Source organism: Bidens hawaiensis, unplaced genomic scaffold (genome assembly GCF_021521415.1).
Source record: "Bidens hawaiensis isolate Kalapana, Puna unplaced genomic scaffold, B.hawaiensis_p1.1 tig00027194_1, whole genome shotgun sequence".
Taxonomy (NCBI): Eukaryota; Viridiplantae; Streptophyta; class Magnoliopsida; order Asterales; family Asteraceae; genus Bidens; species Bidens hawaiensis.
Genome location: NW_027494394.1, coordinates 54,772 through 79,189, shown reverse-complemented (window position 1 = coordinate 79,189; position 24,418 = coordinate 54,772). Strand labels below are relative to the sequence as shown.

Sequence of the window (24,418 nt, the reverse complement as noted above, 5' to 3'; positions counted from 1 at the left end):
GAATCGTAAGATTGAAGTCGGTTTATAACCCTATACTTTGAAACATTGAAACCGGTCAAACCAGAACCAAGCCGGCTAAAGCTCGGTTACAAACCTTGTAATAATGCATGTAGGCAAATAAGCCATTTTCTGTAAAGATGTTCTCTGTAAAGTAGTCGTTTTCTCGTAAGGTTTTTTTCATTGTCATAATTGGTATAAATGAAATCACTTACCTATTTTCTGTTGATTATAAGGTCATATTAATACATAACAATCTTATAGTTCCATGTGACCGTGTCACATTTGATATCATATATAGAGACTGGCACCACTTAACAAAGCTAATAATATTATATTATAAGCTTAACATTTGTAAACAAGATGAACCATGTTCCTTAAACAACACCCGTAAAAGAAAAAAAAAATCCACACAAGCAATCAAACACCCATAAAAACATAGGTAAATTGAAGGCCTTTGTAAATGTGGGGGTAGTCATATATTTACATCAGGTTAGTCAACCCCCACAAAAGTCAAAGGACTGACTACTCAAAAGTCAAACCATCTTTTAAACACAAAAACTTACCCAGTTCTCTTTTATTCCAACCCAAAACCACTCATAGATACACACAACTAACAAAACTATTCAAAAACTTATAAACTCAAGATATCAAGAACCCTCTGCGAGTTTCTGGGCACCGATGAGGCTTTTCGTTAACCAAATCGCGGTTTCTCGTGAAGAAACTGTTTCTTCACCAAACGGTTTCAATACAGCAGCAAGCTCTTCAAGCTTCTCTTGTTTTAACAACCGCGCGCATAGCTCAAGTAAAGCTTCTAGAGCGTCGGCTCTTTGTTGAGTCGGGTTTAACCATTCGGTCTTGCAGTTGATATCATTATTAACGGATGGTTCGGTCGGTCTAGGCTCGTTAACCGGTGCACCCTTCTCTGTTTCTTGGTTGATGGGTGGTTCGGTTGGTATGGGCTCAATGGTTCTTGGTTGCTCGGTATCAACCTCACAAATGACCATTTGACCCGATATGTTTTTTTCATCAAAAGATTCGCTTTTTTCACTAAACCCGTCCGCAAAATTATCTTTTTCATCGTTTCCAATTATACCCTTTTCGAGTTCCATAGAAAGTTCAAGACTTGTCACTTCCTTTTCTTCGTTAGAAAGATCCAATGAGCTTGACTTTGTGATGACTTTTTGACCCGCTATGTTTTCTTCATCAAAAGACTCGCCTTTCTCACTAAACCCGTCCACAAGGTTATCTTTTTCATCGTTTCCAATAATACCCTTTTCCAGTTCCACATAAAGTTCAGCACTTTTCACTTCTTTTTCTTTGTTAGAAAGATCCAACGAGCTTGACTTTGTGTTGACTTTTTGACTTGATATGTTTTCTTCATCAAAAGACCCGCCTTTCTCACTAAGCCCATCGACAAGATTACCTTTTTCATCTTTTGCAATAATACCTTTTTCGAGTTCCACAAAAGGTTCAACACTTGTCACTTCTTTTTCTTCGTTAGAAGACTTTGTGCTGACTTTTTGACCCGATATGTTTTCTTCATCAAAAGACTCGCCTTTCTCACTAAACCCGTCCACAAGATTATCCTTTTCGTCGTTTGCAATAATACCCTTTTCGAGTTCCACAAAAAGTTCAAGACTTTTCATTTCCTTTTCTTCGTTAGAGAGATCCAACGAGCTCGATTTTGAGCTGACTTTTTGACCCGATATGTTTTCTTCACCTTTCTCGCTAAACTCGTCCACATGATTATCTTTGTCGTTTCCAATAATATCCTTTTCGAGTTTCACAAAAATTTCAAGACTTGTCACTTCTTTTTCATCATTAGAAAGATCCAAGGAGCTTGATTTTGTGCTGACTTTTTGACTCGATATGGTTTCTTCATCAAAAGACTCACCTTTCTCACTAAACCAGTCCACAAGATTATCATTTTTGTCATTTCCAATAATATCCTTTTCGAGTTTCAGAAAAAGTTCAAGACTTGTCACTTCTTCTTCTTCGTTAGAAAGATTCAACGAGTTTGACCTTGTGCTGAGTTTTTGTGCTAAAGAATCTGAATTTTCGGGCCCGTCTCCATTGCAAACAATTGTTGTTGTCTCACAACTTGTGTCCTCACTATCGTTAGAATAACTCGTGGGGTCCACCCGCTTGGTCTCAGTTGCTTCTTCCAAAACCGTGAATGTTCGGTTATGTAAACTTCTAACCAGCCTGCCACCATTACCGTTCTCTTGATGCTTTGTTACTTGTACTTTCTGCTTTATAACATGTGCATCATTTAGTGTCCTGGGTGAATGTCTTTTAGGGGTTTTATTATTCGGGCTATTCGGGGGTTTCACAGGAAGAAAAACCTTAGACGGGTTGTGGCATTTGAGGAGGTACGGTTGTAAATGTTGATGTCTTAAAAGTTCTGCAGCCTATTAGTTTCAAACATAATAAAATTAGATAAAATTCAAAAAATGATTAAAAAAAACTTGTATTATGATGTTTTGACTTACAGTCGGTCTATGTTCAGGACTTTTCCTTAACAACGTTTTTATAATCTGTTTACTGAAACATTAACGAGAAAACGTTCGTGTCATGCATAATAATAACAAAATATAACTAGTCTGGGATGAAAAAATACTTACAAAGTCGAAGAATAAACGATGGGGAGAGGCGAAATGATGGATCTGTTTATCTTGTTGATGAGTCCCGCCATATCCTGCAGGATTAAAGACGTTAAATTCCGTAAATACCCTTCAAAAGGTCAGAATAAAGGATCTTGGAAGCATATGATCAAGGGCACATAGGTAACTTTGACTTGGAAACTTTCTAAAAAAAGGAATATTTTGCACTTTTCACGGAATCAAAGATGTCAAATACCGAAAACACCCTTCAAAAGGTCTTGAATAAGGATCTTGGAAGCATGCAATTAAAGAAAAATAAATAAACTTGGCTTGAAAACTTTCTAAAGAAGGAAAAGTTTGCACTTTTAACGGAATCAAAGGCGCTAAATACCGAAAATATCCTTCAAAAGGTCAAAATAAGGATCTTCGTAGCACACGATTAATGGCAAATAGGTAACTTTGATTTAGAAACTGTCTTAAAAAGGATAGTTTTGCACCTTTCACTAGAAATCACATTTGAAACACTATCTTTTTACAAATTTAAATTATGAGCATATAGCGTTTTGGGTCAACCCAACCTCACATGTTTTAACCGGTTACCCAACCATTAGATCCAAAAGGAACTTACAGGAGCTCGAAATGGTTGTTGATGCGCACAAATCTCGAACATGCAACAACCTAAGATGATGGAAAGAGCAAAAAGACATGGTTATTAACTTAAGTGTCAAAAATAACAAAGCAAAATAAAGGTTGAGTCTTTTAAGGCGATTGGGATTATTGTGTGCTTACCAAGGGACCATATATCTGATTTATAGCCATAAGGAATATCTGCAAGGAGGAGTTCGGGACACATGTAGTTCGGGGTGCCGACAACCTATAGATTCAATAGCCAAAGAAAATATTATAATTTGAAAAAAAGTTGTTGACTTTTGTCTCGGGTCAAAATGACCGGGACGGATTGTATTGGCCCACGCATATTTTTATATCCAATTTGGAATATAAAACGGTCCGGGGGGTTGTGATCAATAAAAAAAGAGTCGTGTAGCGACTTTCAATCAGTTTGACCCATAAGTAAATGGGTCAAAGCAAAATAATAAAGGTTTTAATGAATTAAAATGATATATAAATTAGAAGTGTGGCATGGCATGTAGAAAAATATATTTTACAAGCATTAAAATGATATTAAAAGTTGATAACAAGTTTATTACCGAGGAAGCAAGGTCTTCTGAGTTGAGTAGTTTCGCGAGTCCAAAGTCACCTGCTCACACAAAAGTTTAAAAAAATAAATACCAAATAAAACCAATTGAATTTTAAATTTAATGAGAATATATTGCATGCTTACCGAGACGGATGTCGTTCTCTTTCGTGAGGAATATGTTGGAGCACTGAAATTAAACAAAAAAATTTCTAAGTATGAGAATGTGAGGATTCAATATATCAATCAATCAATCAATCATACCCAGTAAAATCCCACCGACAGCAGAGCTATAGGTAGGGTCTGGGGAGGGTGGGATGTAGGCACACCGTACCTCTATCCAAAGGAATAAAGAGGTGGCTTCCAGAGAGACCCTCGGCTCTAAGAACATGTGTATGAAGCAAAAAAAAGGAAATCAAAGTTTAACAGTTATATAAAAAACTACTACTAATTATAATAATATTAATAATAAGGTCACAGTTTAACCGCAATATAAAAGCTAATAATAATAATAATAAAATATGTAAGGGAAATACCATTATGGTATGTGACCTAAATAAGTTAAGTCTAAGCCCTAAGGTATTCAATTCTCTCTAAAAATCCTTAACTTTAATTCTACTTCTCCACGAATTCCTATCCTCAACCATGTCCTCGGAGAGGTTTAGGTCTATCAAATCATGCCTAATCCTCTCATCCCAAGTCAATTTCGGTCGTCCTCTACCCCTCCTCCCCTCTATAGTAATGTTTTCTACGGATCTAACAGGATTCGTCGTCTGTCTTCTCTTTACATGTCCAAACCATCTCAATCTCCACTCTCTTATCTTGTCTGCTATGTTCGCCACCCCTAATCTCTCGCGAAGCACAACGTTTCTTATTCTGTCTAGCCTTGTGTGCCCACACATCCAACGTAGCATTCTCATTTCTGCTACCTCCATCTTCCGCACTTGTGCCTTCTTGATGGCCCAACAATCTGTTCCATATAGCATTGCAGGTCTAACTGCCACCCTATAGAATTTTCCCTTCAGATTAGTCGGGAAACTCTTGTCGCACAATATACATGTGGCTGCTTTCCATCTACACCATCCTACCTGAACTCGGTGGGTCACATCACTGTCTAATTCCCCATCGCTCTGTACAAATGATCCTAAATACTTGAACTTCGTTACCTGCGGGACCACCTGCCCTTAAATACTTGAACTTCGTTACCTGCGGGACCACCTGCCCTTCTTTGAGGATTCAATATCAAATGGAATATTCAAAAAGAGACGTATATAATAGAAGCGTTTGATTGTTGGTCAAATTTCCTGAGTTTTTTTAACTATAATTCATGCAAAGAGCCAAAGAATACTTTGCCATAAAATGAAATGTTTCATTTATTTTGGTATGAAGTACAAATGTACAATATATATTAACTGGAAAAGGGGAAAAAAAGGTTACCTTTAAATCCCTATGAAGGACACGATTAGTATGCAAATAATCCAATGCCAGTAATAGTTGTGTGAGCCATTTGCAGAGTTTCTACAAAGATATATAGAAAGATATATAAGTTCTATTCAACCGACAAATATACATAAATAAATAAATAAACAAGAAATTTGAGGTTTTTATATAATTACCTCCTCCGGGAAATATGCTCCTCTAGCCTTACGTATAAGCTCAGCCCTAATAAACCAAAAGATTAATATCATTTTAACTTCTTTTTGCAAGGAGTTTAACCAAAAAAAATTCTAGAGTTCAACAAAAAAATTATTAATAATAGGCATTAGACGTATATCCACTAGTTTGTTTTCGTTTAAGGGGTTTAAAATTTTCAAAAATTATTCAAAAAAAAAATTTCTTTAGTTATGTATAAAGTCAAAAGGTTTGCAATTTCAAAGTACAAAGAAATACTTACATGTCTCCTCCTTCACAATAAGCTGTCACTATGCATATACCCGCCTATAAAACAAAATAAACATAAGTTATATTTGTATATTGCATCATTTATGCTATCTTGTTTTAAAAATGTGAGGCACTTCGAGGCGTTTGGAATTATAAAAAATAATAATAATAATAATAATAATAATAAATTGCCTACAGATAATATACTAACTTGTAAAAATTTTAACACTAAAAACTAAGATATTAAAATAAATACATACATAAAAGGCTCTAAGTAAAACCAAACACTCTTTATGCTCAACCAAAAGAAGAATACAGAAATAAAACCACATTACCTTATCTACCCAAGCATCTCTGTACTCCACAACGTATGGATGATTGAGTCGGGATATCAAATCCATCTACAATAATAACATATAAAAGTTTTTTTAGTTCAAAGCATGAAATGTGTTTTAACCATTAAAATTTCCTTTTTGGGGGCATTTTAAAATTAATTCAGAACATGTTTCATTTCTTTTCAAGCCTAACATTTATATACCAACATCACCAATCAAATTCCATATCAACATAAAATTCCTTTAATGAAAAAACAAAAAAAAACAATATAGTTCTCACATGTGATAATAATTTACTAATTTAGCATCTTGTTTCAAATAAATCAAAACAAAGATCCAGTTTTTAGTTTAGTCTGATAATTCCTTGTTTGACCATAAAAGTCAAATGTATATCTAGCACAGAATAAAATCATACCACAATGACATCATTTAAATAAGAAAACATCAATTCAATTCCTATTATTCAATTTCTTATTTAGATAACTCTATAAAATTATTTTTTATTCATCATGATGTTGTCGGTGACATTTATATTTTGCTACAGGATTCATGTATCCACCGTGTCCTCTGATGTCATAAGGGTATTAACTTGAATCACATATTTTTCATTAAAACAAAATATGTTTGACTTCAATAAAGTCAACTATAGAACAGACGAAGTCATTAATTCTCAGAAACTACAAAAGAAATACCTCTTGATGGGCAGTCTTCTTAAACTTCTCTGTTTGCTTGTTTAATCTAATCTTCTTCATGACATACCTTCAATAAAACCACACATGTTATACAATTTAAAAAAATAATAATAACAATAATCAGCTAATTAACTAAACATCCTTTTCTTATTTTGAATTAAATCAAAAACACAAGTCACAATTTAAAAAATAATAATAACAAGTAGCACAAGAACACACAGATAAAAATAAAAATAAATTAAATTAAATTACATACTTCTTTTTTTCAATTTTGTGAAGAACAAGAAAAGAAGCCCCAAAAGCCCCTCTACCAATCTGCTCAATAATTTCATATTCTTCCATCTTTGACTTGCCATCACCATTTTCAGCTTCCATTTGAGGCATGTTCTTCAAACCCTAAAAACAGTACCAAAAAAGACTCAATCTTTATCCCTAAAATGTCAAATAAATCAACAAATTAACTAAAAGATTACCAAAATGAACTGGGTTTTACCTCAAATCACCTAAAACCACCAAAATCTTCCCTGATTTGCTAAAAAGATTATAACTTTATGGCTTTAAAATAATGGGTTTTCAACAGATTCAAATGGGTTGTCTCAAAACATTCAAGAAACCCTAGAAACAAGAATTTGGGATAAAAAAGGTGTGAAATTTTTAAACAATGGTGATATCAAGATTCAAGAAAATGGGTGTGAGGTAGAAAGAAGCACAAACACTCAATTAAAAGTTGAATTTTTTGAGTAGTTTTATATTTAAAATAGGTGGAAAAAACAAGACTCAAGAAAAGCAACTTCAAGACTTCACCATATAGTCTTTACACATAAACACACACAGAGATGAGGATATGCAAACTTAAGTAAATGAACACAACACTTATAAAATAATAATGATTAATCAAATGGGGTGTATTTTTTATTTTTTTATATATTTTATATTTTTTTCAATATTATTTTTTGTGGGATCAAAGAAAGAGGTAGTTAACTCACCAAACAAGAGAGAGAGAGAGATGGGTTTGTTTATGGAATAAAAATAAATGGAAAATAAATGGAAAATAAATGCATTCCATACAGGTTTATTAATAGGGTGTGTAGCATTCATACCAAAGGAATTTTTTATTATTTATTTTAGACAGAATTACAAATTTTGTCCTTTAAAAAAAGCCAAAAACCGGTTCGTGTCCTTTTCTAAGTTTCCTTGCAGGCGGTGTACTTTAAACTTTTTTTTTCTACACGTTATGTCCTTTACGCTAACTGGGTTAGAAAAACTCAGTTAAATGCCCTCACGTGAGGCGCATTTGAGGGCATTTTTGTCTTTTCACCTGTACCTGCAACTCCTTCTTCTTCTTCATTTTGCAGATCTTAAGCTTCTGTTTCACCTGTACCATATCCATCTTTTCACCTGTACCATACTAAACCCACCACTAAACCTTATCATATCCATCTTCTTCATCTTCATTAGCCTCATCCTTCTAACCCTAGCCACCGGGAATGATGTAGAGGTACTGTTTCACTAAACCTGTACCTGCAACTCCTTCATTTTGCAGATCTTGAAAATTCATTACAGTAACTTTCCCAAACCTCCATTACACCTTTAAAATAATATTACTTAATCCACATTTAATAAACCCCATAACCAAAATCACTCATCACTATTCATCGCTCCGACGTTCATAGCCACGGCTTCATCGCCTCCGACGATATCCACTGCCGTAAAGCATCGCTCCGACGATCTCCGCTGCCATAAACCATGCCGTAAACCATCTCTCTGACGATCTCCGCTGCCGTATAACCAGTCCATTCACCATCTTCCTTTCTCTTTTGCATTCCTCCATCTTCGATTTGACCGAAAGACAGTGAATGGGTTTCGATAGGGTTCCGATTTGGCCAAAATAAGAAGAATGGACTTCGATTAGGCTTTTTATTTGGCCGGAATACCGTGAATGGACTTCTATTAGGGTTTCGATTGGTCGTGACTGCCTTCCTCTGATAAAATTAAAGTGACGAGAGTAATGGGGGTATGATTTGCGATAACTGAATGGGGTTGAGATAATCCATTTCAAGGTGAGCTGGGATTTTGAAATTGGGGTTGAGATAATCAGTAACAAATATGGTGGGTGGTGGTGATTGAGAAGAAAGAATGGTTTTCCGGCAGTGGTTCGTGGTGGAAGATGGCAGCAGCGGCTGTAGTGGCAGATGCCCCATGACCTTTGATGTGTTGTTGGTATAAGGCAGGTGATGTTACCGGAGTACAACTTTTCGGTGGGGTTAAACTCGGTTCCAATCTTGATGTTGTCGGATATGGTATTCTGGCTTGGATTTTCCGGTGACAGGTGGTTATGATGGGATTGTTGGTTTGAAGTGATGTTGATGTTTGGTGGCCGGAAATGGATGCCGGAGCTCCGACGAGTTTTCCGGCGGGATGTTTCTGCCCTTGTGATGAAGAAGTTGCAGGGTAGGCAAAAAGACAAAACTACACTCACATGCTTATCACGTGATGGGATTTAACAGAGTTTTTCTAACCCAGTTAGCGTAAAGGACATAACTTGTAGGAAAAAAAAGTTTAAAGTACACCGCCTGCAAGGAAACTTAGAAAAGGACACGAACCGTAATTTGGCTTTTTTTAAAGGACAAAATTTGTAATTCTGTCTTTATTTTATTTTATTTTATTTAGGGAATGGGCTACGGTTATGATGTCAACATCTACACCTGAAATTCTCTGGTATTTTATTTTAATACACGTATACATAGTTACATATCTCATTTATTAATACTTTTTGTTTTAGAAAATATAACAAAAATCAGTTATATTGGGAAAGATTACTATATTAGTAGATTAATACCATTATAAAAGCTATAATAAAAATATTTTGTAGCCATTGGCATACATTGTAGCCGTTTATGCACACGTGGGTGGTGATGGGGTGGTCATGGTTGTTGGTTCTTGACTTCTTGGATTATAATATTATGCAATCAATTCATTTGTTAATTAATATCATTTTAGTATTTAAAAGATTTAAGATCTTTATAAAGTAGTATACTATTTGAGATATTCTTGCTAGAAAATGAGTTCATACAGCCAAAAAATAAAAACAGGTTGTAGAGAGAGGCTTTCATAGTCGCATATATTTTTAGTGGAGCGGTATCTGGATGGATGAAAACCGACAACGTTCGAGTTAGCGGTGATGGATTTTGTGGTGTTGATGAGGGGTAGTGATAACAAATATGAGTGGGAGACTAAATTTATATTTTGATTGAGTTTTTTTACGGGTTAGAATAAATTATGTATTGATTTTTTTGAGAAAGTTGAAACATGTTAGAAACAAAATTAAAATTTCAGTTTAGTCAATTAAATGACCCTTGATGTGTTTTCATTATTTTTCATACATATAAAATTATAAAAACGGTACGTTTGATCACAATCGAAACGATTTATAGTAAATTAGATTCACTCAAAAGTACATCAAATGAATCTAACATGTTGATTGTAAAGGTAAACTCCAATCATATCCGATATTTTTGGAACCTAGCTCGTCCCATTTGACCCATGTGTTTAGACCTATTAACCTATCACGGGACTATTTACATTGTGGCTTCTTTCTCACTTTCCATACAACCTCAATCTGTTTTCCCACTATTTAGAGTTTTGATCTTACACATTATATGCATATACACATACACATGATACTAATTTGATTCTTAAGAGGGTATTTCTCGAAACTTTGACTTTCTTTGACTTTTGCAACTATGGTTGCTTAAATGATCTATGACTCGGAACTCGCTCTAGAAAAACTTGTTCCAAGGAGAGTTGATTTGTAAGCAAGGAAAACTTGCGTGTTCGCTTGTTTGTTGGCTCGTATGAATTGTATAAGTAAATTTTATTTGTCTGTTTTGTTATACTTGGACAAGAGCTCTTTATCATGTGGTTGATAGGTTGTGGACTTGAGGGTTTAAAATATGTAACAACAAAATTACTATTATTTTTGTCTACGTATTCAAAGCTTGTAAAACTAATAGTTATGTCATCTATACAAATAAAGTACTTAAAGCACATTAATCAAGCAATAGTTGAAAACAGTCCAAGTAGGCTAGACGAGTCAAATCAACACTTGAACTCACTCAAATAGTGTAGCCGAGCCGAGCTCACCCTAGCTCGACTCGTGAACAATCCAACTCGGGATACCTTCAAGTGGGCTTCTCAGTATTTTTATAGCTTTAACTATGGGCTCGCTCACCCAGGTAGGCCCAATATTTTATTGTTTTTAAGTTATATATATTTAAAAAAGTGTATTGTTAATGTTTAAACTTAATTACATAATTCATTTAATCTCAAATTTATTAAAAATAATTATATTTTGCACGAGCTTAATAAATAATTATATTTTGCACGAGCTCGGGGACGACCCTGCTTTAATTTATACCAAGAAAAAAATTGCCGGTCTAACCTCGCACCAATATATGGTCCAATGGTCCACTAAAATATTTGATAGCATTGATAATAATACGGTTGAACGTTTCATATATAGAAAAACTTTAGTGACACCAAAATGAGTAGGTAGAGAAACATTAAGGTGAAGTTGAAAATGTGACAACAAATTTGAACTTGGTTGCCTAAAAGTCGTTAATTGAGGCATGATTTGCATATAAACAAACAAGTGATACTCGTTTTTGCTTTTTGGAAGTTTGAATGCTTTACAACCTTGTTGACATCAACTTTTTTAGTTTTGACCCCACCCCCAAAACCATCCTATGGTCCAGGTGAGTTAGTTTTCATATATTATTAAGGGGTCTAATTGTCATTTAAGTTACAATCTCTCATAAATACATATCACTTTTCATGACCCATTGTGAAATTTTAAATTTTAAGCCACACAATATCAATTATTAGGTTCCCAACCACCTTATCAAACTATAAATCTTGATTTGATTATTCTTAACCTATTATACCTATTATGATAGAAAATTATGCGCGGGTCTGCTATCAATAATAACTGGGCTCGGTCATAGACTCATAGTTGAAGCCCCCTAATCAAGAAGGGGCTCGAAACTTTGATTCTTTTTTATTTGTATATGTGTAAAATATATAGTTACACTTAGAGATGGCCGATGAGCAATTCTTGTATGTATATAGCCATACAAACCTTTTTCTATAACTGTAAAGTTTACTCTACACAATATACAATTTTTAGACCCTAATAGTAATCAAACTAATAACAAATTTGGGTAGCACGGTAATTCAGAATTGAGAATTCAAGTATGGTTAAGCAATAAACCCATAGTAGACAAGTTCGATAACAATTATCGTCAATTTTTTAATATATGTATTTTTCATATATAAGGGTATTTTTTAGTACTCGTATGGGGCACCCGAAATATCATAGACGACACTAGTCATGCCATATAAAAATACGTTGTTTTCATATCTTATCATTAATTTGACCTAATGTTCGATTTCATGGTGAACACTAATTAAACATCATTAATCTAAACCTAAGGAGGGATGATGATTGTAAATCACTGGCTGCTTCAAGACAAAATGCCCTAGGCTCATAATATGAGTTGTAAATTAAGCTTAGCTATCGGTCCCCTCGTATGATTAAACAACACATAACAACTAGTCTGATGAGTTAGGTTTCCTTTGACAAATCTTATACTCGTGCTATATCTCAAATCACTCATATTCGTAATCAACACCTAGACATTGAAAGCCGGAAAATGATGTTAAACCAATTAGTTACATAGTTTAATAGAAAAATCAACGAGGATTAATCATCATTCTTATTATAGGAATTATTTTTTGTGCTAATAAGTTATTTAAGGTCTTGTATGTGACTTTAAAATTTTTTCCCATTCATAACTATGGTGAAAAATGAGTCAAACAAGAGATGATAAATAATATGACGATGCAATAGTGTATGAAACATAAATAAATAAGAAAAGAAAAAATTTCATTCAATAATTGTTAACAATAAAATAATTTTCGTTATCCAAATATATATATTAGATTAGATTATTAAAGCTAATATTTAAATCATGAAGTTGTTATTATTATTATTATTATTATTATTATTTAACGGCAAATCATGAAATTATAAGTTATTAAACGGAACACAATGTAGTTTTCTTAAACCTTTACATAACTTTTTTCTTTAAAAAAGGAGAAAAAAAAGAAAAAATAAGGTTGAACTCTCACACACAATAGTCCATTCTTAGATCCACATTATTACTAATTATTACTATTATGTAACTTGAACCCTAAATCAAATAAAGAACAACACCGTCATACACACACCAAAACTAATAGGCTAGAAGCCATTTAGTAATTAGTAATAGAGAAATAAAGAAATAAGTCAATAATAAATCTCATTAAAATAATTTTATTTGCAAGCATTTTATGTTCAAATGAAAATACTTAATATAATATAAGAACCAATTCAAACACACAAAAAAAAAAACAAAATTTGAATTAAAAGACTACCGATCATCAAGAATTTTATGTTTAATGAAACTACAACCAACTAACACAATCAATTAAATGTATATAAAAAGGATAGGCAAATTTTAATAGGGTTATTGAATGTCACACACCAACTTTTGCGTAAAATATTAAGAAAAATGGTACATAAATGCAAAAATACGTGCACATATATTGGTGTAAAGATAAGGTTTGTACCCTCCCGTCCCTTCCCTCGTGTGGATAATAAAAGGCATGATATATTTGTCTTACACCTCAAAATACCTAACTTATTCCTTTGTTTGGTATGGTTATTACCAAAAGGACACAAAATAATTTCTTGCAATATAATACCAATATCCAATCCATAATTGTACTCATATTCTCTAGCAAGTACCACAAATACGCTACAAAACTTGCAACAAAGTATGTAATATGTCACCAAATTGGAGTGTTTGAAGAAGTGGTAAACAAGGAATGTGGCATGGGTAAAGTGGTAAAAGAACAACCCAAGTTTTCACTTGATGGGAAAGAAATGTGTGTGTAGTAAGGTGGGGTGGGGTGGGGTGGGGTGGGGTGGGGTTGTTTAATAGAATCATAAGACAAACATGATTATGGGTCTAATTATATGGATTGGTGAAAATAGACAAATATAGTAGTTTGGAGAGATCCTTTTTTTAGATGTATATAGCTAGCTAACTACTCATTCATTTAAGATTAAAGAGGTTTTGTGTTTATTTGAGGCTAGAAAATATGTGTGTGTGTGTGTGTGTTTTTAAATAATAATAATAATAGTAGTAGTAGCAATAAAAAACGACCAAAAGTTACATGATTATGAAAAATTTGCAGTTAAAAAAAAATGGTTATGATTGATTTCATATGACTTTGGTCAACTATTTCTCATACTAGTACTAGTAATAGTAATAAATAATTGATTGAAGATAGTTTCACACACAAAAAGATTATCAAAACATGATTATTATTTTTTTATTTCTATTGTTTCATATTTATATGATCACCTCAACTAGATTTTTTATATTAGCAAATAAAGAATGTCCATATACTTATGTAAACAGCTAAAATTAAATTGACTCGAGTAATTATGAATACCAATAAATAATGTCACAAGAAATATGTATATGAAGAAGCACGACCGACTCAATCGGCCCTACAATATAAAGAGGTGTTTTGTGTAGGACCAAATTGATTGGCATTTGCTCAGTCTGAACCAGTAGGCCACTACCATGTGGGCTTTTCTCATGCTTCAACTTTCAAGAGCCCAGTCCAGCTGTTATAAAAATTGTCAAGTACATGGGCTCATGATGGGCTTAGTCCGGTTCTTTTAAGCCTTTGTTTAACTTTTCTATTGGTTTGTAAATATTTGATACATTATTTAACAGTTTATTTTGTAACTGTTAAAGCGACGATTATACGGGTCGGATTATGAAATGATGTGGACCAAATCTAACGTTTTTGAATATGAAGCAGAGTTGCAACATGCAATGCAACAAATCCATTAGAAGGCCCTCGATGCTGTAGCCTCAAGACCACCTTCTAATGATCACGTTAGCTAGTTATACAACATTATGAGACTTATATACACCTCTCATCTATGTACAAGTGTATATAAGTAGAGATGGAATACAAAACAAACACACATGGAGAGATAATCGGCTAGGACAAAGAGTGGGAGAGGAAGCAGAGATACGGTGCAACACAAACACAGAGAGAGATTGTCGGCTAGGACAAAGAGTGTGGAGGAGAAAGAGAGAAGCCTCTTGGAATTATGACGTCTTGTGGCTTGAACCTTGCTCAAAAAAAGCCCACTTCAAATCGGTCTAGTTTAAAAGGGAGCCAAGGTTGGCTCGCTCGTGGCTTGTTTGTTGGCTCGTTTAAACGAACACTAACCTTTAACATGTTATAGCCCAGGTAATAGACATCTAATCTTTTAAGGCCAACTTCTTAGTTCTTATAATCTAACGAGCTGAACTTTGCTAACAGAAGTGGTATAGCAGCTGATTTGCAATTGCTGTTAGCTTAAATGACGCGTAAGTTTGCTAAACAGTGAATTAAATGATTACTTGTGTAAACGTATACACCGATTAAGCGGAAATGCCTGTTCCGTTTACTCATAACAGTGAGTAAGAAGAACAATAAACATAATCAAATCTGTAAATGATAAGTTTATAAAAAATCCAAACTTTCTCTTAATCTCATGAAAGTATGAAACTTTACAAGCAGTGCATATAAATTTTCATGAAATAAATACCATTATTTTACCATGTTTATTGTCCGTATGAATTGGAGTGGAAATTAACCAAAGAAATGTTATCAACAGTTGAGGGCCTAAAATCCAAAGGATTATTCCAATTTCTCACACGGTCCCCGAACCATCTCATATTTACATTTTCAACCTCTAACCCGTCAATGTGTTCCATCATGAACCCAGCCGAGCTATGGTTAACCAAGCCTTGACACCCCGGTCTGTAATCAACGAACCCATCATCATAATCGGTCCATCGATTATAGTTAAAGTCCACATTCAAGAACTTCAGATTAACAAGTCTGCCATGTTTTGACCCGGACAGAAACACCCCGTTTTCTGAAGTGGCAGTGATGTTAACGAAAAGTAGATTGGAGATTGAACCTGTTTTCGAAGTGTTGTCTCGTGGGCATGTTGTTACGTAGATCGGCTCGGCCCGACCCCACCATGATGGATCATAGTATCTGGTAGTTATGTTAATGTTCGAAAATGTTATATCGCTTACATTTCCTGAAAAACAAGAACATATAATGAACTTAGAAAATAATTAAACGGTGTGTGTGTGATCAAGACGATCAAAAAATAATAAAAAACAGTTGAAACTAACCAAACTGTTCAAACCCGGGTTGAGGTCCAAACTATACGATTTGAGGTATGGTAACTTTTACTATTTATACATATTTTTATTTAGAATATGTAGATATGCATATGTATTATAATCATGAATCATGTTTACCGTTTTAAAAAGTTTACATAAATTAATGATTTTGAACAAGGGAAAAAATTGGTTCAAAAACTGAACCGCTAAACCTACTTAAATCTCATTATCACTCATGTCTACAATATATATAATATTAAAACAAAGATGGATCTACAGAACTCTTAAAAAGCTATTTTTTATTACCTTTTGAATCTTACAACAAAGATGGATCTGCGGTACTCTTGAAAAGCAACTTTTTATGATATATTTCTGTTTTATTACTTTTTAAAATTTTTGATATTCTTTTTTCCATAATTAACTAACATATTTAACTAACCAATAATAAGTTGGATGTGGCTCAATGGTAGAGCACTCACTTTACAAGTGAGAGGTAGGGGGTTCAAACCTCACTATCACCAATTTATATGGGAGATATGAGGGATGACCCTGGCTTGTCAGGGTTCGAGTCCTGATGTCACCCGGTTTTACCGGCTTCCCGCTGTCGTGTCATTTGGCGGGCGTGGCGGTCGGGTTTTATCCGGGGAATCCCTCAATTGGTGGACCGCTAGGGGCTCCGTCCGTCCGGACTAGTGGCCGGCTCGGGCTACCTTTAGCCAATGGGGGCCGCGTACGGAGTACCCGGCGTTACTTAGTTGGTAGTTCAAAAAAAAAAAATTTTAACTAACCAATAAAGCTAACACTAAAAACTAATAAGTGTTGTATGAAAACACAATAATCAGATAACATAGTGGTAATAGTCATACCTCCATCGCGTATTTGGAATCCAAGTCCACGATGAGAGTCTACAATGGTGATGTTATCAAAACGAAGCCCTTTGAAATCGAACCAACTTGCACTACCGAATTTGATAGCAGAGGATTTAGTTCATATCCAAGAATCTGTTGCAGTGAGATTGTAGAGAGGACCATCGTATGTTTTGGGGCAGATGGCATCATCTCCGGTGTTGATGTTGCATCTTGTGATTACAGTATTGTTTGAATCGTCTATGTCAATTCCGTCGTTGTTTGGAGTGTTGAAATCTCCATAGATTGACATATCATGAATGTAGGTGTTATCACATTGCACCAAATGCAAGCTGCAATTATAACATCATGAATTACAACTTATGAAATTTGTAGGATTGATTCGAAATCAGTAGCAGATTAGCAGTACCAATTCCAATTGTACAAGGTAATAATGTAATATACAGAAACACCAATCCCAATTCCCAATAGTGTAACCAATAGGTCTATAATAGACAGTCTATCATATCATACAGGCCATATGATGTCCAATCAATTTTGCACACCAAAGAATGCCACATCATACGGTTGGTATGAAGTCAAATCGACTATGTAAACTAGATTCTACTACATCATATGCGCCTTATGATAGGGCAAATAATGGTCATACAGCCCGTATAATGTAAAATTGACTCCGCACACCCGAGCCAGCCACATCATACGGGGCTGTTTGACATAGCAAACAATAGTCATACGGGCTATATGAAAAGGGCGAAAAAGGTCATATTAGCCGTATGATGTCAAATTGACTCTAGACACCAGCCACATCATACGAGCCTTATGATAGGGTGGAAAAAAGTCAAAACGGATATTGTAGAGTGAAAAATGTTCATATTAGCCGTATGATGTCAAATTGAATGCGCACACTAGAACCTGCCACATCATACGAGATGTATGCAAAGGCGAAACTTCGTCATACGAGCCGTATGATTGAGTGAAAAATGGTTGTACGACATGAAAAATATGGTCATACGGGCTGCACGACTTTGGAGAAAATGGTTATACGAGTCATATAAAAGGCAAATCTAAGAGCCCGTATGAGGTTTCTGACATACAAGGAAATTCAAATTCCTGATGTTTGTCATACGACCCGTACGACAGATTTCCTCATGTCATATGGCCCCTGTAACCATAGTTAGTTCTCGCTATACAGCCCGTATGACAATATTTACTTCTTGTCATACGGTCCACATTGTTTCTCCTAATCAAATGGCCCGTATAACACTTCAACGATGTGTTACTTATGTTTATTGAGCAGCATTAATGACACAGTCAATATACATATTTCAAACTCAAATCTCAAATGTGTGTGTGCAGATATAGCAAATATTAACAATTAGAAAGAAGACAGACTAACCACCAATAAGCCGGCTCAATCAACCGAATATCCCAAACCCTAACATTCCTACAATTAATAAACCCAACCAGTCTCGGCCGACACTCATCGCCCTCACACGCGCCCGTCTGATTCCAACTCACCATCACATTCTTCCTGTCATCAAACCTCACCACAAACTCCAACCCTTGTCCATTAATCTCACCACCACCAGTTATCCCCACATCCTCCGCGTCCTCCGCCACCACCACGTACCACCGCTCTCTCTCCTCCGGATAATCCTCCAGCCTCGTCCCGCCGTACACCGTCGCCTCCTTCTGCACCTCCAACACCACGCCGGACTTCAACCACACCGTCGCCGTTAAGTACTTCCCCGGCGGGAACACCACGCGGCCGCCGCCGGCGGACCAGCACGCGTCGATGGCGGTCTGGATTGGTACGGTTTCGTAGTGGATGCCGTCGCCGATGGCGCCGAATTCGGTGACGGAGATGGTATTATTATTATTATTATTATTATTAGGGTTAGGGTTTGAGGTGTAACTGACTGAAGGAAGCTGGAGAAATGATGAAGTTGTTAGTGTGGAGATGATGAGGATTAAAGTGGATGATAATATGAAGAAGGAATGGAGGTTAAGAGTTATCGGCATTTTTTTTCCGGCGCCGGTGTACGGTGGTAGCCGGCGGATTGTTTGGGGTTTTATGAGTTGAAGATTTTAAAAGATATTGATGATGATGATGATGATGATGATACCTGATAACAGAATCTTTTTAAATTATATAAAAAGTGATGAGTCATTGGTTATAATAATAATAATAAAATAATAAGTAAATAATAAGGTTAATGACTAAAATAGCCCTTTTAAATAACAAATTTCCCTAACTAAACACTCAAACTAAAAATATAAAAAAATTGTCCATTTTTAAATTGTCATATACAACAGATTGGAACTGATATCCGACGAATCTAACTTACACTGTTTCATTTTCAAACCAACAACATTTAGATACGTATACCCTTAAATAGTTGTCCATTGATCTTTACCGTCAGGCTTCGTATCTACTATGTCGGTCCCGACGGAATAATATATCATACGAAAATGGAGCCCGGCATAATAGATGTGAACCTCGACAGAATAGATTTGGCCAATGGTTTAGGCGTATACGTGTTTAGATGTGGTTGGTTTGAAAACAGAAGTGTGTCAGATAAATCTGTCGGATGTCAGTTCTAATTTGTTGTATCCGACAATTTAAAAAATGATCATTTTGAGTATTTTTGGTTTAGAGGGGTTAGTCAATGAATGTTATTAGTAAAATAGTCTCTTTTTTTTTTTTCATTATCCCTAATAATAATAATAAAATAATAATTTGTTAGCAACAAGTTTGCAAAGTGTAAACATATAAAATTGCTCTAAACAAACTATAATAATATTCTCGTTAAAAGAGTATATTTCAAGCAAGTAATCCATGTTGTTTTCAATCTCATTCTCAAAGTTATATTGATGGTAACGTGGTGTAGAAGTCATCCAATGGTTTATTTTTATATGAATCGAGGGCTCGAGTCTCGCTATAAAAATTTGATTCGGATTGAATCAGAAGGTTTTCCTTGTTGTGAAGGTCTTTCTATGTGAATGAATGGGCCAAGTCATCATGTTATGTTCTTTAAACGAAAACGCAATCAATTTATCAGGGTAATGTAAGGCCCCGTTACCGGTACCTCACATTTGGAAGTTGGATTTACTCATAAACGCAGTTCTAAATATCAGAGTTAATAAAAACTTTCGCAGAATAATAAAACTTCAACCATAACATTTTACATAACCCTCAAATCATGTCTTATAAAACGTTCGTAGACAATTAAAACAAAACATAGTCTTTAAAACATCACAACATTTCCTCGAGATGCCAGTATCTTCGATTCCATGCCATGTATCTTCAGTCACGCAAGCTGCCTCAACCTATTTGCCTACGTGCATACTAAAAGTCAGTTACGCTGAGTGAGTTCTAGTTAATCACATAACTTACTTTTCATACACATATACGTGCCCGAAGGTACGCATTACATACATATCATGATCAACAATCGTCCATACACATTCATATCTAACCATACATTATAAAGGGTGTTTCACCCTACATACCTCGGATATTATTAGGGTCCGGTCACCCTTCATCCTCGGATATTATTAGGGTCCGGTACCCTTCATCCTCGGACATTATTAGGGTCCGGTCGCCCTTCATCCTCGGATATTATTAGGGTCCGGTACCCTTCATCCTCGGATATTATTAGAGCCCGGTACCCTTCATCCATAGCTTCATACTATACATGTTCTTAAATGCTTTTCCTGACAATACGTGCAATCTCCGAAGAGCGTTCACGTACCATTAACATATCATACGTACATTATGCACACATCATATATATTCATACATGCATCTTATCTTACATCATACATAGCAATCACATCTTTAGCTACCACCTGACGGTACATGCAATATCCGAAAATCGTTCACGCACCGTCAATCAATCATCATACATAAAACATACAAGGCATACACTTACCACTTAAGGTAAGTGTATTAACTATCACATCGAGTATGCACACAGCCCTGAAAACATAACAAGGAAGTGGGGCTAGAAACTCAACTCAATGTGGTTGCGTTCACCATTTACTGTTATTCCCTTCTTGAGCTGTGCACGACTAACTGTATAATAATTAACGTTTCAGTAAACTATCACTACACATATCGTCTTTCTAGTTTAATTATTACCCTCAACGAACGAGGGTCCGGGGCAGCGCCCCTGGCAGCGGGGTTCTAGGGGCGGCAGCCCCTAGCGGGGTCCAAGGGGCAGAGCCCCTGGCTGGGGTTAAGCTGGCAGGTCAGCTTGGAAAAATTTTATTTTCATTAACAGTCTTAACACATTTTCCATTAGGATTTTGAATCATTAAATAATTTGCTACATAAAATCCAAGGGCTTCTTTGTAATTAAATCATTATTTTTTAAGTCCAGGACCATTCTGTCATTCTTTCAAAGTTCTGATTCGTCACTCAGTCCTTAACGAATGGGAATTCATAACGAATTACCCATTATAGCGAATATGCCTTTGTGACGAATCAAGCATCTTAACGAACTGGTCCTTTTAGCGAATTGAACCTTAACGAACTGATCCGGTCAACGAATGAACCCTATAACGAATGGGGTTCGTTCGTCCCTCTCTTAACGAATGGCCTTAGCGAATGGCCTAGTTCGCTCTTATTTCCTTAACGAATTGCATGCCAGTTCGCTAATCTTTCCTTAGCGAATCGGCTGGCGAATCATATCTACTTCGCTAGTTACCCTTAGCGAATTAGGGTTAGGTCAGAGAATGTCGGAAACATTATCTGACACGCTAACCTCGTACCAGCCGCCTTTCCGGCGCCGCCGCCGGAAAAACGCTGTTTCACCGGAAAAACGAGATCTAGCTCGTTTTCCACCGTTTTTCGTCTCGTTTGATCCAGATCTGAGCTAGGGTGACCCCTAAGCTCATCATAGGTTCGGTTTATACCCGATTCCACCCGGATCTCGTGACTTAAACGGTTTAACGGTGTCGGCTCGTCGTTTCGTGTTTATATCTCACGGATTTAAACTCATACAACAAAATACTATCATACCTTGGGTCAGGATCCGTTTCTTCTTCTATATTTCGGCTAGAGAGAGAGAGCTTAAGTGTGTGTTTTGAGAGGTGTATGGAATATGTGTGAATGAATGAAAATGGGTATTAAGTGTTTATATATATATGGATCATGGGCCTAAGCCCATGGTCATTTCCTCTTTCTTTCATAACCCAAGTCCATAACCCATGTTCATTTGACCCAACACTAGCCCAACTCCTAATAACCCATACGTTCATTTATTAACCGAAACCCGAAAAACGGGATGTTACATGTAAATCGGGTGTCGACACTTTGTTGTTTAAAAAGACAAGTTAACAGACATTGTAAGTTAAAATACTACAATTTGTTTTACCTATTAAAAATTGCGCATATGTTTTATTATAGGCATGTTGTCATTATCTTTTGAAAATTACTCATGATAAGTGGTATATTAATCTTCTCACCCGATCACTTTGGATTTGGTTTTGTTTTCCGTAATTACTCTATAATATAATTACATAGTTACGCTACTTGTATATATAAGTACTTTACTTGATTCTCACGTTTAGCACGTTAATTTTATTTGTACATTAACCTTCCCTTATATATTTTCTAAGAATCTGATTCTTTTCTAAACTTACAAAGTGAATGAAGTGTGTACGCTATAAAACCTTTCTAATTATCGGTATAAACTATAACTATAAAGTGTACACCTGTAATTTGTTTGTGTATTTCATGAAGATTTTGCCAAATAAAAACATTGCCTGAAATATGTATACGTTAAAAAAACAGCATATTTGTGACATCCTCTTAATTTGGTACTTTAGAGTAAGTTACAAGGTTTGTGTCTAAATTATAAGTGAACCTGTAGTTTTTGCACGTTGTTTAGCATTGTTGCTTTAAATAGTTAAATTTAAATCTTTTGAGACTGAATCAAACTAACTTTATCTTATGTTATTACCTTTTAATTATTTCGTAAACTCTGATTATTTTATTGTTGTGAAAGTGTTTGAAAACATTAGTTAAATGTTCTGATAATCCAATGAGATAGTGACATTTTGTTTTAACAAATAATTTAGAAGCTACTAAACTTTCAAAGTGACTTTATTTTATGTCGTTATTAACTTTTGATTACTTCTTAAATCTGATTATTTTATTGCCGTGAAAGTATTTGAAAACATTAGTTAATGCTCTTGTAATCCAATGAGATTGTGACATTTTTGTTTTGACACGTAAAGTATGTTGTGTATATTGTAGTCTACAACCTAAAATCAAAAAATTAAATAAATCTGAAACTATGTATGCACTGTAGATATGAGGAAATTGAAAGCTGAATGGCCGGATCATTTTCTTAATCTTGTAATCACTATAAACTTATTTGTGGCCGGGTAACATACGATTATTTATCAAATTAAACAGAGAATTATATCTTGGAAATCTTGGATTTAAAAAATCTACGAGTGTATATAAAATCGATGGATGTTGTAACCGTCTCTTTTGTATGCATGTGTATATTCCTTATTAACAAAATATTCGATCGAGTGCTTTTTACATTTTATAACATCGGCTTGTTTAAACCAAAACTAATTCCCATATGAGCCTAAATCAATAATTAGAAGCCCACTTTACATTATAATTGAGCCCAAGCATTAACAACTTAAAAACCCATGTGTAAGACCAATGATAAGGCCCAAATAATATTAGTTTTGAACGAGCATGCATTGTCACGCACCTAACTCGATTAATCACAAACATTTTTATCTCGCTCAACAAGTCAATTGAATATACTAAAATATATGTTGATAACACAAAAATTTACAACAAATTATAACTAAGAAACCATTAGCTTTGTTAGATAAATTATATAATATTATTATTATAGTTATTTAACAACAGTTTTACATTTTAGTTTTTTTGACCGATACTACAATCTTTATAACAATGAATATTTCTACAAAACTAAAAGGATAATAAGTTGTTGCTACATAGATTTTAGGGTGTGTTTGGGATTCCTTATTTTCCTCTCCTTATGACTTATAATGGTTGAATAAGTCATTTTTGTGTTAACAAAGTGTTTGGAAACACATAAGGTCTTTTCCATTTTTCCTTGTCAACAAGACTAAAATAAGGGTTTTCAATAAGTTAGAGTTTGCTAACTTATCTCCTTTTAGGATTATAAAACTCATTACACCTTCCAAGTTCCATTCCACCCATTGCTAACTTATGTCTTTTTTGGTCATTTAAATCAAAAAGATAAACCAAATACATTTTAAAGAACAACTTATTGTCATATGTTAATAAAAACACTTTTTTGAAAACTCCTTATTAGAAAGTCATTATTAGAAAGTCATAAGACCTTTTCAACTTATCATAAAAAGGTCTTTTTACCTTAAATAAGGAATCCCAAACACCCCCTTAGTGTGAGATAAAGAAAGAGTATATTTATAAATTATAATGAGCATCTTTTAACATTTCTTACTATGTGACACGTTCTCTCAAGAACGTTGTCACTTGTATAAAGATCATA

The 24,418-nt window shown here is 34.8% G+C and overlaps 3 protein-coding genes across 3 annotated transcripts; all 3 read right to left on the bottom strand.

Annotated features, from left to right (window-relative positions):
• Positions 1 to 401: 401 nt before the first annotated feature.
• On the bottom strand, positions 402 to 7,679 carry LOC143574945 (serine/threonine-protein kinase Nek6-like). Its single transcript, XM_077059435.1, has 14 exons — positions 6,963 to 7,679; positions 6,707 to 6,773; positions 6,015 to 6,080; positions 5,693 to 5,736; positions 5,415 to 5,460; positions 5,236 to 5,316; positions 3,946 to 3,988; positions 3,812 to 3,861; positions 3,393 to 3,477; positions 3,232 to 3,281; positions 2,625 to 2,698; positions 2,493 to 2,544; positions 1,891 to 2,411; positions 402 to 1,038 (listed from the first exon to the last, which is right to left on the bottom strand). The coding sequence occupies exons 1-14, from the start codon at positions 7,088 to 7,090 to the stop codon at positions 648 to 650; spliced, it is 1,698 nt and encodes a 565-aa protein (XP_076915550.1). The 5' UTR covers positions 7,091 to 7,679; the 3' UTR covers positions 402 to 647.
• A 7,681-nt stretch (positions 7,680 to 15,360) lies between these two features.
• LOC143574944 (putative polygalacturonase At3g15720) lies at positions 15,361 to 18,944 on the bottom strand. The gene is made up of 3 exons (XM_077059434.1): positions 18,280 to 18,944; positions 16,884 to 17,215; positions 15,361 to 15,929 (listed from the first exon to the last, which is right to left on the bottom strand). Exons 1-2 carry the CDS (start codon positions 18,903 to 18,905, stop codon positions 17,005 to 17,007), a joined length of 837 nt encoding a protein of 278 aa, XP_076915549.1. The 5' UTR covers positions 18,906 to 18,944; the 3' UTR covers positions 15,361 to 15,929; positions 16,884 to 17,004.
• Positions 15,442 to 16,889, bottom strand: LOC143574953 (uncharacterized). The gene is made up of 3 exons (XM_077059443.1): positions 16,884 to 16,889; positions 15,925 to 15,929; positions 15,442 to 15,883 (listed from the first exon to the last, which is right to left on the bottom strand). Exons 1-3 carry the CDS (start codon positions 16,887 to 16,889, stop codon positions 15,442 to 15,444), a joined length of 453 nt encoding a protein of 150 aa, XP_076915558.1.
• Positions 18,945 to 24,418: the final 5,474 nt, after the last annotated feature.

What these genes read in the sequence shown, in the direction of transcription:
- LOC143574945 (XM_077059435.1), bottom strand. Translation starts at nt 7,090, where the DNA reads ATGCCTCAAATGGAAGCTGAAAATGGTGATGGCAAGTCAAAGATGGAA. An exon ending in CACAAAATTGAAAAAAAGAA is followed by an intron (nt 6,774 to 6,962) that starts GTATGTAATTTA and finishes GTTTTATTGAAG; the next exon opens with GTATGTCATGAAGAAGATTA. An exon ending in TATTGTGAAGGAGGAGACAT is followed by an intron (nt 5,461 to 5,692) that starts GTAAGTATTTCT and finishes TTGGTTTATTAG; the next exon opens with GGCTGAGCTTATACGTAAGG.
- LOC143574944 (XM_077059434.1), bottom strand. Translation starts at nt 18,905, where the DNA reads ATGCCGATAACTCTTAACCTCCATTCCTTCTTCATATTATCATCCACT. An exon ending in ATTGAGCCGGCTTATTGGTG is followed by an intron (nt 17,216 to 18,279) that starts GTTAGTCTGTCT and finishes TTATAATTGCAG; the next exon opens with CTTGCATTTGGTGCAATGTG.